Here is a 19,430-nt window from a genome sequence, read left to right as displayed (position 1 = left end):
TTAAGATAAGACAGTAAAACTTTGTGATTTCTTCATACAATAGTGAGATTCCTTTGCCATTGTAAACAAACATTGAAAATATGCATATTTTATCTCTTACCTTTTGCTTATTCAATTTAGTAGCTTGTGTCAATCGTGCTTTCTTCTTTTAGAAAATTTCTTGTTTTGGTTAAAAATTTGTACTATTCCCTAGAGTAGTTTTGGGTGGTCAATCTACACCATCCAATTTGGTATGTATTACAAAGTAGATGATTCAGATTCGTGTTGTAAAACACCTGTGACACCAAGACTTCCACCATTTGAGGATGAACCTCTATTTGTTCAACAACCTTTTTGTTTATTACAGTGCTGCATACACCTCGACTATTTCATCGGGTATTTGCCAACTTACATCAGCATAGGTACCAGGTAATTCTGACTCGGCGAGACCAATGTTTTGAGAATTTACTGTACCTGGCCATTAGCTCGGCTTGGTTCTTAGAGAATAATTCTCTCTTTTCACACTACCATTACCCCCCCATATGTTAAATGTTCATAACTTTATGATATTTTCTTACTAGAGAAGAATTGATCAATTGAATAAATAGAAAAAGGATAAAAAAAAATCTAGGCATTTTATTGTGTAGGTACTGTCGACTTGTCTCCCTTGATAGAGTCCCCAACTTGGCCCCCAAGATTATAGAATAGACAAGAAAGATCACACAAATGGTAGCTCATCTTTATTACTTTACCGTACTTAAATCACATGCCTACTACTAACTAGCTTAGCTAGCTTTGAAACCATTGGAGAAGAAAAACGGAAAGGTGAACCTAACGTTATGTGTTCGAGTGGGAAAAAGGTCCCACATTGATTGAGGAATGGACTGCTAGTTTGCTTATATGGACTTGGGTAATCTTCACCTTTAGAGCTAGCTTTTGAGGTTGAGTTAGACCCAAAGTTTATTTCTTGACATGGTATAAGTCAGGTCCATCCCCGTTTTAGGCCCTGGGCATGTGAACGGGGTGTTAGACTGGGTAAAAAGTAGGAAAATGCTTGACTCCAACACCATGGTTAGTTGAAAAAACAGAAAAAAGGAAAGGTAGAGAGGTATAATGGGGGCAAGTGCCAGTGATAACTAATGGAAGACGATAATAAAGTCACAGACTGCATGTTAGTCTCCACTATAGTAGGTATTTTTTTTTTCTAGCATTGACAAAACAGGAAATAACTACTAACAAAGAAAACTACCTCAACTTCCACAACTAGAAAAACTGACCTGAGGATGGGAATATTCTTCAATCTATGCTAATTAATAATAATTTTAATTAAATTTAATCATTTGTTATGTTCTCTTTAACTTAGTGCTAATGCAATCTAACATACAAAGACAAACTCTCCTTTTGTCGACAAGATTATTATAAAACTAATTTATACATTTAGGAAACAACAAATTACACATGTTCATCCATTTTCATGTTTAGAGCAGCTTTATCATGTAGCAATTAAACAGACAAACGTAACGTGTACTCCACAAGATGTGTAATCAACAATTAGTATATGTTAATTAGAAGAGTCATGAAGAAAGGATAGACAAATCCGAGCATTCATCAAAAGAGAGATTCTTCTTTGCATTTCTTAATTAGGGTTTAGTATCGATCCGGATCAATTTGCGCACAACAACATATCAAATGTAATTTCATCCTCGTACTTCATTGACCACTAGCTAGGTCATATTCCTAAGTAGTGTCATCAATCAGGAGAATCTATATGCTTGGATAGTTGACACATCTATTTTGAGTATAGAGTTTCATAAACTTCTAAATAATGTCACCTTTGTCACTATAGCCTCCTTAATTCAATTCCTTAACTCTAATTAAGATAATAGCCAAAAACCACATTTCAGCTTTATTATGTAGCAATTAAACAGACAAACGTAACATGTTCTCCATTAAGAGGGGTAATCAACAATTTAGTATATGTCAAAAAGAGTCATGATGAATTAGGATAGACAAATCCAATTGGAGCATTCATCAATGGGGAGATTCTTATCTTATTCTTTTTGGTTTTCTTTATTAGAATAGTGTTCGGAACGGTTCGGGTACATGCACCTCGACTAATATAATTCATGTGATTAACTTAGGGTAAGAACGTACCTCACCCTATGTTTACACCAGTCAGGCTTAGGTATATGTGAGAAATTAACTTGACATGTTTGCCTCCACTGGAAATTGAAATATCAAACTTGAGACCACGTGTGCCTCTCCTCGCACTTCATTGATCACTAATCACATCCTCAAAAAAATTTATATGCTCGTGATAGTAAGAGTATACAGTATACAATATTGTAATTAACGCATCTATATATGTGTATCGAGTTTCATAAATTTCGAATCATGTAACCTTGACATCAACTCTAATTAAGACAATAGCCAAAGACCACATTTCTTTTATTTACTAGTGATAATCTAAATGTCAAGAATATACGTAAAGAATCGAACTTTATATACCGTGAATATAAAAGAAAGTTATATTATCAAGTTATTCAAAGAATATCTACATATAAATCTAATAACTAAAATGTAAATTTTATAATATTAAAAATAAAACAAATTATTTGCTACAATAACCAGTGACAACATTTCAGTGACTTTTTCTTTCTTTTGAATGTTTTTTAAACTAATTGAACCCTTCTACAAGATTAAAATAGGAAAGTAACTTATACCAAAAACGGTAGGCTTTTCAAACCACGAGAGGACAAAAAGATTAGATTTTCTTTTTCCAAAAAAAAAATTAAAGAAAACAATGCACATGGGTGTCCTAAATTAACCAGTAATTACTTTACTCGTCTACTGAAATTAGCACATGAATAAGGTACGCTATTGACTGACGATACTTTGTTAATTCTATAATCTCATTTGTTGTTTCACCTTTTTTGGGTCTCATCCTTCGTCATTAAGCTAATCTTTTTCTTTTTCTCACTTTTCATTTTTCTAACCAATAAACAACATAAATCTCACTACTATAAGAGATATATACTCCCTCGCTCACAGATTCAGAACCAGCCTAGCAATAAAGGGTTCGTTCGAACTCCTTTCGACGAAAAATTATATCATTAATATATGATTAAAATAATTTTTATGTATATATTGTAGATGTTGAACTCCCTTCAGTTAGTTTTTCTTCAGACTTTGAACACGCTCAGCAGAAATCCTAGCTCCGCCTCTGCTCGCTCATACGTTTTCAGTAGTACATGGTATCCCATTAAAAATTAAAGCGAATACATTCTGTAGTCACAATACATAATTAGTAGAATATATATTAAGATGTCCAGATACATAGTTAAGATGTCCGAATACATGATTTAATCTTAGATAAATCGCATGTGTCTGTATATGTATGTCTTATTTAATTTGTTTATGAAACAATCCACTATGGTGATAAAGAAGAATTATCATGATAAATACTCTTCATTTTCAATTCTAAATTATGAATTCGATCAAACGAGTTAAAAGAAATATAAAAGTATATAGAAAATTATTAAAAGAAAAAAAACACTAGTGTGAAAAAAGCAAAAATACAAAGGATCAATCAACATCGACTGCCTACTTAGCCCCAAGGGGCCACCTGTCATTCCACAAAATTCTATGTATAAATGATGATAATATTACTTTTAATACGACATTTTGTTAGCGGAGGCGGCTCAATATTGTTAGGGGTCTAAAGTTAAAAAAACGCGTTAATTGTTTTAATATCGCAAAAGAAAGGAGATAAGAAAAACTTTATTATATTTTCGTCATTTAAAGTTTACTTTTCAAGATCTAAAAGCTCTTTTTTGAGATCGTATCAAAATTTTATTTTATCTCTCTTTTTTTTTTTTTGTTATTGATATATTTTATATTCTAATAAAGTTTAACAAATTATATATTACGAAGTAAATATGAAACAAGTTTTAGATGAAAACATACTGAAAAATCGATATGATAGAATCTCAAAAAGTTGATAATTTTCAATATTTGTTGCTCGAAGAAAAAAAAAGCAAATTCATACATTGTATCTCTTTTCTTTCATGACAATTTAGTCAAAAACTATCCTAAAGAAACAAAGAAGAAATATAAAAATGTAGAAGCATACTAAAGAATTATAGTGAAATGTTAAAATAGATTATCATAGAGAAATCAATGAAGAGCTTTCTTTCTGCCGTAATATTAAATAAATTGATTATTTACTTTTATACTTTTCTTATATATCTAGGGCCCTGATCTTCGATAACTAGTTAACCATTTCCTTTAATTAAATGATTTTTAAAAAATAATTAAAAAACTTTATAACCCCCCTTCCCCCCTCCCCAAAAAGAAAAGAAGAAGAAGAAGAAAATATAACCTATTGATGAAGCTAACGTTTGATTATAGATTCCTAAATATTTCTAAAAAATCAAATTTGGATTAAGTTTGAATTAAAGTTTTAATTTTTTTTTGAAGTTTGGATTAAATTTTTAAAATGTATTTCACCATAATTTTTCAAAACATATTTCGCTCTTTCTTAAAAACAATCATGAAACGTGACTTAAACCCACAAGTTCTAAAAGCTATCAAAAATAATTATGTAGAACCTTCATCAATGACATTTATCATTATTATCACAAATCATAATTCTATATAAACTTAAGTTTTGCTCAAAATTATCATTTTATAATGAACTAGATATATATATAATACATTATCGTTAACACCATATTTTAATAAAACCTACCGATAATACAATTATTAGTTGCTATAATTTTTCCAATTATAATTAATTACGAAGATCTATTAGTGCAAATAAATAAATAATAATAATGGTAGGAGAAATAAACCTCATATATTAGCAAGAATTTATAGATTTAAAGATAAATTAAACATTACAAGCAAATATTATTTAGTGTCGATAAGAGACCTTATATATTGACAAAGGTTTTCAAATCTAATGTAATAAATGAGTTTTTAAAAATCAAATGGAGTACAAAAGTTTGAGGAGCGTCTGTAGCTAATTCTTCAAATGTTCAAGTCTTAATTCCTCAGAGAATATACACGAAACTTCAATGCATCCCTTGAATGAAAACTTCTACTGCAGATGTTTCAGAAATTAAAAAGCTCAATGTTCGCGGCTGATTTTAAGACTTAAAAAGAAGCCAATAGTTGTATTTTGACTCAAAAGTATATTTGAAGTAAATTTTGAAATTTAAAAATTAGTCTCAAGATAATATATACATATATATATGGTGAAACAAGTTGCGAAAAGTTCTTCCAAAGTCTATGGTGAAACAAGTCTGAAAAGCGAAGCCTAAAGCCTTAGGTGGCTATATCCAAAAGCCACCCATGTTTCTGATCTCTCATATGAAGATATTCCAAGGATCTTGTAGCCAAATTGATTGAAGATATTGTAGGTATGAATCCTACTAAGCCTATCACTCCCTTTTCTTCACATGATACAATCAAGGAAGTTGAATCATTCGCCACCTTATACATGTCAATCTAGTAGAACCACACTGCTCCCGCCGCCTTTCCAGCGTGCTCCCATTTTCAAATTAATTTACATGGCACATCACTAACATAATTGACCAATTAGGCTCCAAGACTTGCTATTGATATATACATTTTACACTAATTATTGTGAAGTATCCTTAATTCGATGTTTACATCAAATTAAGCTGTTTCTTTTACATGCACTATTATCACTTTGCTTCCTCTACTTACAATACTACGTACTATTTATTAATGCAATTTTTTTTTTATCAATTATTACTTAAATTTGGTTATCTTAAAAGTGATTTCTTTTTTGGAAAAATTTTAGTGTGCAAGTTGCATGTTTCTCTTGAATAAAAAGACTTTGATGGAGGGGACAAAGACACAAAGTACCAACAATGTGGGATTGCCATAATTAACCTTTTGATTCTTAATCCAAAAAGAATGGAGAAAGAAAAGGAAGTAAAAAGAATATTCTATACGTATATAATCCCAAACGGCCCCTCTAGTATTTCTTCTTTTTAATGTAAATTATCATTTAAAGATAAAGTTAAATGTAAAATAATTAAGTTACACGTAAATAAAAGGAATCTAGAATAGTATTATTAATGTCGGCATTCCTACGTTGCATTAAACATTAAGGGGTCCGTCATCCGTGTATAAGCTAAGGGGTCGTTTGGTTGGAAATGTAGTTATATTGAAATTAGTTGTGATGAGATAAGTTATATTAAGATTATTTTTTATTGAGTATTTAATTTGTTGTATTCAAAGTAATATGCACGGTATAATTTCTAAGAATAAAATAATTGATTACCAAAATATCCTCCATCTTTTATATAAATATATATATATATATATATATATTTCTTTTCAAACTTTAAATATTTATTCTTAAAAATGAAACTTTCATCTTATTTAGCTTAATTTTTTTTTTGTGTGTGTATTTTCATAATTATATCATGTGTATTTTAAAAATAAAACTTTCATCTTATTTAACTTTAATTTTTTTTATATGTGTCTTCCCATGATTATGCCGTGTGTGTTTAAAACTTTCATTTTATTTAGCTTTCATTATTTAGTATCATTAATATTTGGAGAGTCAAATTATATTTTTTAAGAAATTAAATTTTCAAATATTTTTAGCTAAATTTAAAAATATTTTTTATTTAATAATTAAACATGTATTAAGTTAGAAAGGGAATGTCAACATACTTTAATAGCTTGTCCATGATATATTTGTTAGGAAAAATAAAAATTTATGTCAATGATAAATTTGTTAGGAAAAATGAAAATTTATGTCTATGATAAATTTGTTAGGAAAAATAAAAATCTAAAATACGATTAATAAACATTTCTACAAAATAGAAAAGCAATAAATCCTTGCATCAATTTTGAACTTGATTGTATAAATAATTTTTATGGTGTCACTATCATTTTTCTATTACTCATCACTTTTGTAGCATTTAATAAGCTCATATAATTGTTCAAATTTATCAAAATGAATGCAAATTTGTAGAGTAATTAAAATTTAAATTAGGGATAAAATGATTAAAAGAAAATATTTGATGCGAGGACTATTAAAATCTCACATTCTCTTATATATAAAGTGATAATCTAAGAATTTAGAGGGCAATTGTGTTTTTTTCTAATTTTATTCCAAAAATAAATAATGATGGGATTGTTATCCCACCAAATGGGTGGATAACTTACCCCGGTACTATTTATTAGTCCTGGGATAAGTTATCCCGAATATTACCAACCAAATACACATTAAAATTTTTATCCTGGGATTATTATCTTATCCCGAGATTATTTGTTTTTGTACCTTACACCAAACGACCCCTAAGAGTAGTATAAAATATGTTGCATTAATAATATTTATATTAATAATGTAAGTATTAGTTATGCTGAGATTATGTCTTATGCAACGTTTGATTTGGTGTTAAAAATTACTTTTATTGTATATTTTAAAATAAAAATATTATTTATAAAAACAACCTCCACAAATATAATGAAAATGATGTGGAAAAGATTTTGAGCGGTTATTGTGTTTTTACTCTTGCTAATGCACGCATTACTTACTAAGTGCTAATATCAAGAACTTTTCATGTATTAGTTATCCATAGCATAATACACAATCGAGTATATAACTAATGCTTATACATAGATTGAAAAAGTGTATCAAATAAGGTATTAATGATACAAGGTATTATGTAATCTAGATTTGATGCAAAAGATATTTTGGTGAAATATTTTTAAACGAGTGTTCTTTTTGACATTCGATATATTTTTTATGATCATAGATATGAAATTTTTTTTATTCGGTATTCAAATAAATTATAACAAAACTAAATTTAAATTTAACACTTAGCAAGTATTGAGTTAATCGGATTACGGTCGATTTTTAACTTATTTCAATCCAATCTACTTGAAAGTTCAACTCAAATAATATAAAGAACGAGAAAGGTTAAGCACAAGAAGGTTTGAGAACGTAATTACTGATTTCTTTATTCGGCTGATTACATCTCTTTTTATATAAATTTGTACGTGTTGAGGATAAATATAAGAGTCATTATGTGATGCCCATTCTACATGAAAGGTAATCTTTTTGTTACAGAAAAAGCTACAACAATTCAAATTCAAAATAAATTCGAACAACCCCTTGCAAGATCATGTTCGGGATCGAACCATGAGCTTGGATAGAAGATTGAGGAACCGATTCGTGTCAACTGCTTTAGTAAATATATCTGCAAATTGATTTGGAGATGAAACATAGCGAACCACTAACGATTAATTTTCAACCATCTCTCGCACAAAATGATAATCAAGATGAATATGCTTTGACCGTTGATGGATGACAAGATTTTGAGATAAAAAATGTGCACTCAGATTATCACAAAGGATAATAGGGGGTGCAGTAAGAGGAACACGTAGCACACTGAGCAGTTGATGAACCCAAATTAATTCATCAGTTGCAAAAGCTAAAGCACGATACTCAGCTTCAGTGCTTGAGCGGGCTACAACCTTTTGTTTGTGAGAAGACCAACTGATCAGGTTACCTCCATAAAATAGTGCAAAACCATGTTGGGAGTGACTATCATCAAGGTCAGAGATCCAACCAGCATCTGAAAAGGCCACAAGGCTAAAATCAGACATAGGTCGTAGTAAAAGGCCATCATGGATAGATCCTTTTAAATATCGAAGTATGCGTTTGACAGCTGACCAATGAGCAGTGGTGGGTGCTTGCATAAATTGGCATACTCGATTGACTGCGTAGGATATTTCTGGCCTAGTGATAGTAACATATTGAAGTACACCAACAACACTAGGTATAAACAAGCATCAGGCAAGGGAGTACCAGCAGCCGGACTAGGGATAAGCTTTGCATCAATCATGTTAGTTCGATGAGGTAAGTCACGAATATACCTGCCTTGAGATAAAATGATCTCATTTGATGTTGGAGCTACTTCAATACCAAGAAAATAATTTAAGGAACCAAGATCTTTGAGAGAAAACTATTGATTAAGAGAATGAATAAATGCAGTGATGAAATAATATCATTTTCAGTTAGAATAAGGTCATCCACATAGACAAGAACACATATTGTGCGCTTAGAAGTTTGCTGCACATAAAGAGAAGAGTCAGATAAATAAGAGCGGAAGCCAATACCGAGGAGAAAAACCTTTAACTTATTGAACCAAGTGTGTGGCACTTGTTTGAGGCCATATAAGGCCTTGTTCAATTTGCATACAAAATGTGGCCGATGAGGATCAACAAATCCTTTTGGTTGCTCCATAAACACTTGTTCGGAGAGATCACCATTTAAGAATGCATTGTTAATGTCAAGTTATCGATGGGATACTTATTTTTCATAGCTAAAGACAAAACAAGGCGAATGGTTGTAGGCTTAACAACGGGACTGAAAGTATCAAAGTAATCAACACCCTCCTCTTGGTGAAAATCTTTCGCTACAAAATGAGATTTGTGATGTTCAATAGATCCATCAACTTTTCTCTTAATCCTATAGACCTATTTACAACCAACAATGTTAGAATTAGGTAGTAGTGGGACCAATGTCCAAGTCTTATTTTACATAAAGGCTAAAAATTTTGCGTGCATAGCATGATGCTATTTAGGATATTTGAAGGCTTGATGATATGTTGTAGGTTCTGGAATGTGTGAGGGATCATGAGGAAGAGAATGTCGAGATGTTATAAGAGCTTTTGGTTTTAAGAAATTAGTTTTACTTCAAACAACCATGTGATGATAAGAGGTATCGGAGGGGCAAAAATAGAAAGGGGTTAAGGTCGGGTAAGATGAACCATATGGTGACAGGTGTTCAGGTGGGTTAATGGTTGGTATATACTCTGTTTGTGGATATTCTTGAGGGGATACGGTAGAGGGTATGTGTGTATGATTAGTGTGCTCAAATGAGGGGATAGGTGATGTAACTGGAGGACTTGATGATGACCTTAATGCGAGAGAATATAAACGTACTGGATATTGAGAAGCTTAATTGAGTAAAGAGAAAGAAAATTTGCTTAAATGGGATGAGAAGGAGGATGACATTGTGATCGGCAGCATGGAGGAATACGGGAAAGTAGTTTCAACAAACACATGACGAGTAATATAAATTCGAGAAGATGTGACATAGTAACAAAGGTAACCTTTGTGACGAGAACTATACCCTATAAATACACAAGGAAGAGACTGAAAATCAACTTTATGATGGTTGTAGGGTCGAAGAAAAAGATAACAAAGACAGCTGAAAGTTTTGAGAAAAACATAATCGGGAGAACTTTTGTACAGTAATTGATATGGTGATTTAAAGGACAAAGAAGAGGATATTGTAATATTAGATAAGTACGTAGCAGTGAGAAATGCATGCTCCTAAATTTGAAATGGAAGAGAAGCATGGGAAAGAAGAGCGAGTCCTTTTTCAATTATAATACGATTCCGGCATTCTGATGCACCATTTTGTTGAGGTGTATAAGGATAAAAAATACGATGATGAATGCCTTGATTTTGTAAAAACGATGATACATTTTGGTACTCACCTCCCCAGTCAATTTGAACTGATTTTATTTTTGTCCCAAATTAGATTTCAACGGCAAACTTAAATTGAGCGAAAAATTAAAAAACTTACGATTTATGTGACATGAAATATATCCAAATAAATTTAGTGCAATCATCAATAAATAAAACAAAGTAGGAGGATCCATTAATAAAAGGAACGAGGAAAGGTCGCCAAGCATCAGAATAAACTAATTGAAAAGAACTATTACTAGAAATATGGGAATGGGAAAAGGGTAGGCGTCGACTCTTTCCTAGTTGACAAGGTTCGCAAACATTAGAAAAATCAAAGCTAGAAACAGGTAGCCTAAAATTAAACACAAGATGTCGAAGAAGAGCTTCATTTGGATGAGCCAGTCGACGATGCCAACCAAAAAGAAATGTGCGTTCACCAAGAAATACAGAAGGTGGGGAAGACTGAGAATGAGGTTGAAGACGATACAGGTCATTATCAAGTGTTCCTCAAAGCAGTTTTCTGCCCTGCAAATCCTTCACATAGCAATCATAAGGATGAAATTGCATGTAGACATTATTATCACGAGTTAATTTAGAAATACTAAGTAAATTCTTAAAAATTTTAGGGACATGGAGAATATTTTTAAGATGAATAGGTTGTATGCGTGTGGACAAAATTGATGAGCCAATGTGCGAAATAGAAAGTTTCATACTATTACCAACCGCTAAACTATCATTGCCAGTGTAAGGCTATAACGTGAGGTTAGCCATGTCTGAGGTCACATGATGTGTAGCAGTCGAATCAAAATACCAAGCAGTATCAACAATAGCCGAAGAAGAAGCAAAATGTGCTTGTTTGAAAGTTGACCATGATGTTGATGTCCTTGTTGGTGTGTAATCTTTTTCATTGGAGTGATGGTAGCAAATACGAGCTTCATGATTAGTTTTACCACATATTTGACATAGCACACGATGCTTGGAATGACGATTATTGGGCTGAGAGAATGCGGAATAGGAATACTGTTGAGGTACCATAGATTGAGCATGATTATGAGAATTGTATGCAACAAGATTAGAGAGTGGGGGTGATCCAAGAATAGATGATTGATTGGTATTGTGAACGGGTGGCGAGGGAGGAGGATAAGCTAAATTTTGAGTTAAGAGGGCATGAGAAGGAGTAGAACCAAATTGAGTATTAATAGCGATAGAACAAATTTCTTCAGTCAAGTGTTCTTCTTCCTGAAGGAGGAGTCCAAGTAGTTCTTTGAGAGTCATACGACCAGAACACATATTAAGTGCAGCCTTGAAAATTTCGAATGAAGAATCCAGACCTTTAAGAACAAATGAGATGAAGTCATCATCTTGTACAATGTACAAGCTTTCTGCTAAAGAGTTGGCGATTGCGCGTTTCTTCTCAAAGTATTCTGTGATGGAAAGATCGCCTTCAGAAAGGTTTTAAAGTTGAGATTTTAATTGCATAACTCGAGCACGTGTCTGTAATTGAAACATACGCTCGATTTTAGTCTAAGCATCATAAGAAGAGGTAGCTCGAGCTAAGTGAGCAAGAAAAGGATCAGAAATTATTTGACGAAGCCAAACAAGAATAAGAAGATCATTGCATCGCCATTCATCATACTTAGGGTTAGAAGTAACCACTGGTTATGCTTGGCTGGTAGCGGGCTCTGTAGTAGGAGGGGCGACAATAATGATTTTTAGAGGAGGATTGGAACCAAGAAGGCAAGAACAAAGGAGTCAAGAGAAAAGGCTTTGAGTATGTCCAAGATATTTTCTTAGCTTTTCAAAGACAATAGTTGTTTCTATCAAGTTTGAGAGAGAGGTTTGGCAGCTGAATAATGGTGGAAGAACTAGACTCTTTTGCAAGTGATAACAGGTTGCTGGAGTTTTGAGAATTGGTCATAGGATCGATGGGCAAATCTGATACCATATAAAGAACGAGAAAGGTTAAGTACAAGACGGTTTGAAAACGTAAGTACTGATTTCTTTATTCTGCTGATTGCATCTCTTTTTATATAAATTTGTACATGTTGAGGATAAATATAAGAGTCCTTATCTAATATGTCTATTCTACAGGAAAGGTAATTTTTTTTGTTACAAAAAAAGCTACAACAATTCAAATTCAAAATAAACTCTAATAAATAATATTTTAGCATATCAATGACCATCCAAATATTAACTCAATTCATTTTGAATTTTGATATTTTAGAATTCAACCCAATCTGCCTATTTAACCCATTTCGTTGCCTGCAATCACATGTCGAGCTAAAATTATTTATTTATGAACTTTATTTCACAATTATTTATTAACTATATATATATATATATATATATAATAATTTTTAAAAATATTTGGGTTCTGTAAAATTTATTGTGGACCCGCGACATCAACTAACCACAAAATTAATCATGAACCTTAGAGAAAATATGAAAAGTAAAAGTTTAACAACAATAAAGGTGGTTGTATATCTTAAGGAAAAGGCAAATCAGAAATAAATAAATGAATAAACCAAAAAAAATAAAAGAATACCCTCTCCCCTTTTATAAATACAAAAGACATACGAGTAACTTTTTGGTGTACAATTACGATCGAAAATCACCATCTTTCCGTACGAAATTTTAGTAGAAAAAATGTTAGTGATCGTTCTGAATGATATTTTATTAAATAAGTAAAAAAGAAAAAATAATAGTATTTTTATATAAAAAAATAAAAAAGTTTTTAAATGTATCCATTTTTCTAGCGGGCATTGAAAATGAGCAAAAAATTTATATTTTATAATATAATTTCACTTGGTTTTTAGGTTTCAAGTTCAATTCTCAATGGAGACGGGCACCAGGTGATTTTTCTATTATTTTTAGCTTGATGGATAAAGTTACCTGATACTGTTGCTGATAGAAAATTGACAAATATATCATAAATTAGTCGAGATGCATGCAAGCTCACCCAAACACCACGATTATTTAAAAAAAAAACACTTCGTTTTTCTTTTTTTCTTTTTTTTTTAGTTGTGAATACAATGCCCTTCATCACACTTTTACAAAGTGCAATCTTTAGTGGATCCCACATACCATTCTTTTTCCCCAATAAATACCCAATTCTTGGACCTCAATTCTTCCCTTTTCTCCTTCCTTTCTCCCTCCGGTTCACTTTCAAAAAACTATTATCATCATGATGTTTGAAGATCCGGTTCACTACCATCTCCCGGTTCATGAAGATGTTCTTTCACCTAGTGATATCGATGAAATATTATCTCTTTTACAACCCGAGCTCCCGGTTCATGAGTCTACATCCGGTTCAGAAACAACCCGGTTGGTCTTTTCCTTAGAAGAACGTAAGCGACGTCGAAAGATATCGAACCGGGAGTCAGCACGCCGGTCCAGATTCCGTCAGAAAAAACACGTAGATAATCTTACGGAACAAGTAGACCGGCTTAAAGTCGAGAACCGGGAGTTAAAAAACCGGTTATGTGTAGTTACTCATCATTGTCAAGCGGCTCAAAGTGAAACGGACCGGCTTATTCTCGAGTCAATTGTACTTCAACAACAACTAGCCGGTTTATGTCAAATCTTGAATCCCATGCAACTCCAATAATCTTCATTATTTACGTAAAAGAAAAAAAAGAAGCTAAATCATCGTCACAATCATTTCTCAAGAATTCCTAAATTGCCCTTGGTCTTATTATTTACTTTCTTCGTCTTATATTGCTCTCGGTCTGTCCATCTGTCTGTGGATCATTCGCGTTAATATGCATGCATAAGATTTGAAAAATGAGAGGGAATAGTGAAAAAATGGTCCATTTTGCATGGGATAATACGGATTTTGGAATTTTAATGAGGGTGATCTTGACAATTAGTATTAATTAGTTTGGCTGAGGCTAAGTTTGACAAGGCGTAAATATATTCTCATAGTATATGTGTCGATATTCTTCAAAATATTTTCGTCTTTACGCCTAGCCAAACAAAGTCTTACGTCTAGCACGTATGTTGTCTGTTGTTATCTTTTTATGTTTTTAGTTTGGGTTTATAATTAAGCTTTTTAGGGTTAAGTGCAAAAGGTATTTGTAAATTAAAGTTAAAGGTTGTAATTTCATCATTAATGTATATATTAGTCTATGCTTTCTCTTTTTATCCGGTTTGTTCGGTTTTATGTATATTTTTTGGCTCTTGGAATTGAAAGAGTGGTTAGTTATTTACCAGATTTTTCATCCATGCATAAAACTTTAATGTAAAGTCCTTTTATGTGATAAAGTTGCACGCACACACATATAAACAAAATATTACATAGTACTTTTTCTCTTGGACAAGTTAAACAATTGGCTTGCCGGTTAAAACAAAATACATTTAATAATCAAATAAAAACTAGTTTGTATCAGAATGTATATTTTATAAATATCATACATTAATGTACAAAAATTGTATATCTGTTGGCTATTATTTTGGTGAATAACTATTTATGTTAATTTCTCTTTTCTTTTAAAAGGAACGATTATATATAACATCCATTTAATTAATTTGTTGTTAAGGGTCAGGGGATATTATCTGAAATATGGTCCATTGGAAACATTTTTGACGAGCCAATTTCCGATGAATTCAGTAGGAAATTCTTCTTATCAATATTTACGAAATAGGAATATATATATATATATATATAACACTTAAATCAAGAGTGAAACTACCACAAAATTTGGCTTTAACATTATGAGTTCTTTAGAATCTGATATACTTTTGAATTACTTAATAATTTATACAAAATTGAGGATCGAACACTTAATTCGAGGATGAGAGACTACCACAAAAGTTGGCTTTAATTGTTTATTCTTTATCTACTGGCATAACACTTGTGCTTTCCACTTAAACAAACTAACTATAAATAATACTATTTAATTAAATCTTAAATTCTCTATAAGCAGAATTAAATATATGATGACTGGTGTATGCATGCACATTCCCAATCTTCAACGACCTTAACAAAGACAAAAGCACATTAGATAAACAATTCTTAGTTAAATTTCTTATGTAATGAGGCTCATTAATCTGAACTTTTGTCCAACTAGCTACTGTGCATATGTTTTTATTTCTTTTCAGCCGAAGCATATTGACAATTGTGAAGTTTATGTGTTTTGAAGTCAATTATATATACATATTCAGTGGATTTCTGATCAAATATACAGAGTTTGGATCAAAGTTACTGAATTATATTAAACCCATACATTCTTTTCAATCTTCTTTCATTTTAATAACTAAAGCCAGGGGCGGGTCTAGGGGGTGAGTGTGGATGTTCTCTCGAGGTTGGCTCAGTAGAATTAGGGGTTCAAAAATTACTTAAGGTTCTAAATTCAAAAATTTTCAAGTACTATAAATTTTTATTTTTAAAATCTCCTTAATGAAAATCTCGAATTCGTCACTCATTAAAGTATGCGCGGCATTAGTTAAAACTTGTTAGATTTTATAATGTCGATCACAAGTTTACAAAAAGACATTTTACAATATTTGAGGCAAACACAAACAAGTTGACAAACAGGCAACTTGTTTGTTGTGCTTCAATTATCAGTGTTTTCTTTTTTTTTTCTTTTTATGCTATGTACTCTTTTTTATCTCACATTTATTCGTTGTTGTCACTGCTTTTATTTCCGTTGTTCCTTTTTAAAAAAAAGTTGAAATGCTTCACTTGAGTTCTATGATATAAGGGCAAACTACACTCTAACCTTTTCAGACTCTACTTATCAGATTACATTGGGTATGTCGTTGTAAAAACATGTTAAGATTTAAAGTTTTAATTAATTAAAGACAATTCATTACATATGATTCAGGTTACTTTTTACCTCCTACTAGATTTGTGTATATAAAAACAGGTTAAGAATTAAAGTTTTGATTAATTAAAGATAATTAATTATCTATGATTCAGGTTACTTTTTACCTCCTACTAGATTTGATTCAAACCTGAAGGAAGACAAAGATGGCAGCTTTTTCACCATTATTCACCATGTTACGTTTCTTATGTGTTTTACCCAAAACCATGTCACAAAAATCTTTAACAAATTAGGCAACCAAATCATCGTACATCGAGATGGAAGATTTATAATATGTACTAACAAACACATAGCATCAACTCATCACCATTGTCCATTGCTTTTTCCTGAATCCTTTGCTGATAAGAATAAGAAAATAGAAGTGTCTCGTCACTAGATTTGTGACTTTTTATAAATTTATTTTTATATTTCTTAAAATAAAAAAACATTATTAATTTTACACATAAAATATATAAAAATTAATAACATGTCCATTTTTTTATCCAGAATTATTTTTCATTATTCAAAATTATAAGGGGCTCTATGTTCATTTGGGCACTTGGTGAGCTTTCAAGTTCAAATTTCTGCAGAGATACAAAAATGAGTCGATTTCTTGTCATTTATTATAGTCTTAATGGATAGCAATTACTCAATACCTATTGCTGAACGGAGATGACATATATCCCGTAAAATTAATCGAGATGTACACAAGGTTCTCCCGAGCATCCTAGTATTGTAATGTGAAGGTCAGGTTTTGCCCCCCTCCATGCTCCTTTGACTTATCTATTGAATCCTCATTGAGCGAACATTTGAATTAAAAAAAAAAAAAAAAAGGCACTATGTTAATCACTTAGCTCCTCAGAGAATCCTGAATTAGAGCCTATTAAATAATAGTTATGTAAATATATAATTCCACTTTAATTTGGAGGGTAAAACACGCTACCAAAAGTAACTAAATTTGAAGACTTTTAATTAAAATCGAATAAATATGTACTTATCGCTCCACTGTAACAATGGTTAATATTTGATGCTTAGTTACTTTTATGGGACTCTCTAGCGGACGTACCTCGAAACACATGTCATTATTCAGATAGTAAACTGACTGTCTATCCTTACATTGGAATATTCTTCATTTTGAATTATAAATCTCTGTAAGTTACTTAACAAATCAAACTTAGTTACTTGGTTACACGTATTTTTTGAATATTCTTCATTGTGGGTTATAAACCTCTGAAAAATTCTTTAATTCTTTAGGTTGTCGGTATACAAATTAAATCCATCCTAATAATTAATAACCACAATTTGGTATCATGAAAAAGCACCCAACATGGGTACGTGTTTGTTATGAATTCAAAAAGAAAAAAAAAAATCCATCCTAATAAAGTAAGTCAGAAAATTAACTTAATAAACATGCTATAACCAATTAGTAAGCTAGAGCTTTAATTTGTGGATATATTTAATTTTGATTCTTCAAAATGCATCGTACTCAAATGATGAAAAAGTTAAGGGATTTAATTAGTTATCACGTAAAGATTTAAATATGTTGTGTGACAATTCACAAGTAAAAAGTAATTGGGCACGTACCAAAATAATTGACAAGGACCTTGAAAATAGACTAGAGATGAGGAATATATAAGCACTTGGTGAATGTTAAATACTTGTCAATGACTTATCTAAACTTGTGATGTTGACATAGTGACATTTTCTTTAATTTTCCTCCCACTTAATTCTTATCATGATTTAAATTTACACTATGGAAAACATCTTAGGAAACAAGTCTTTGTTGCCTAAAATAGAATATTATTATTATTCTACCTGCTTGTTCTACTCATCATAACGTGTAAAGAGTTAATGGTGGAAAGTTCTTCATGAAATAATATTCCATAGTTCTAGCTAGTAATATCTCCCTTGAATATGACACGAGCCACTAATTTTGTGGAGAGTTTAATTTAGTAATACGTAATTTGAAATGTATTCTTGATTATGATAGCTAAAGTATATATAGAATAATTTTTGCTTTTGGGGATATTGGAAATTTGGAATTGAATTGAAGCGTGTAGAAGGGTACTCTTTTCTGATTCTTGTTTTACTCGATGTTGGTTTCACATATTATATTTTCTACACTTTAATTGGCAGATTTAGGCATGAAGAGAGTGTTACTTAAGTTTTCAAATCGACTCTTTAGAAATGAGATAAACTCTTTATATGATCTTGGACATTTATCACCTCGAGCTAGTTTTTAGATTACCTTAGCACTAAAGTCCATTTATTGTTATATATTGAGAACAAACAAGAAGTTTAAAACTAAAGGCTTTTCAAATATAAATCAATAACGTTCTTTATGAAACCCCAAAAAAAGGGAGCAAGGGAACACAGTCATTGATGTCCTTGGAACAAATCAATAATACTGTCCTCTGAATCAATTTACTCGCTATTTTTACCTAAAATAGATAATTTAAAATAATTTTATTTTAGAAAATTATGATACAATTGAGTTTATTCTTTTAATTTTATATCCTTAGTAATATAATGAAAAAATACTCAGAAAATTACCTGAACTTTGCCTGAATTTTTAGTTGAGCAGACTGAACTTTGCGGGGGTCCTATTACCCCCTAAACTTTTTTTTCCCCATTATTTTAATGGCATATATCTGCCACTTGAACCATTGCGTGTAAGTCACGCCCATTAAGCACGTGAGAGTGTTAAAACAACGTTATAAACCTTTTTTTTTTGTCAAATAGCCCCTCAATTTTTATTATAAACCTTTATTTTATTTTATTTTCCATTAAAATACTCACATAATCATATATATACTCAACATATATACACACACCCTCCACATACAGTGAAGAAACTGACCATACACACACTGCCATCGAAAAAACATACCGGAGAACATTACACACACAGAGTGATACACACACTATCGGAGAGAATCAAGAGAGGGGAGAATCAAGAGAGAGAGAGAGAGACAGTGAGAAATTGGGAGAAAACAAGAGAGGAAAACAGGCGGCTTGTCGAAGCTCTGGCAACAGCCGAATCTGGGAAACATAAACAACTAATTTTGCGATTTGAATAAAATTATAAAAGAAAGTTTTCGATTTGAATTTTAAGTA

The 19,430-nt window shown here is 31.4% G+C and overlaps 2 protein-coding genes across 2 annotated transcripts; one reads left to right on the top strand and one right to left on the bottom strand.

The window, feature by feature from the left end:
• Window positions 1–11,259: 11,259 nt before the first annotated feature.
• LOC124898083 lies at window positions 11,260–13,127 on the bottom strand. Its single transcript, XM_047411707.1, has 2 exons — window positions 13,106–13,127; window positions 11,260–11,951 (listed from the first exon to the last, which is right to left on the bottom strand). Exons 1-2 carry the CDS (start codon window positions 13,125–13,127, stop codon window positions 11,260–11,262), a joined length of 714 nt encoding a protein of 237 aa, XP_047267663.1.
• Window positions 13,128–13,633: 506 nt separating this feature from the next.
• Window positions 13,634–14,685, top strand: LOC124897753 (basic leucine zipper 4-like). The gene has a single exon (XM_047411101.1). It carries the CDS (start codon window positions 13,694–13,696, stop codon window positions 14,114–14,116), a length of 423 nt encoding a protein of 140 aa, XP_047267057.1. The 5' UTR covers window positions 13,634–13,693; the 3' UTR covers window positions 14,117–14,685.
• The last annotated feature ends 4,745 nt before the right edge of the window (window positions 14,686–19,430 follow it).

Source organism: Capsicum annuum, chromosome 4 (assembly GCF_002878395.1).
Source record: "Capsicum annuum cultivar UCD-10X-F1 chromosome 4, UCD10Xv1.1, whole genome shotgun sequence".
NCBI lineage: Eukaryota > Viridiplantae > Streptophyta > Magnoliopsida > Solanales > Solanaceae > Capsicum > Capsicum annuum.
The sequence above is the reverse complement of the archived record's forward strand: the minus strand, read 5'-3'. Positions and strand labels throughout refer to the sequence as shown.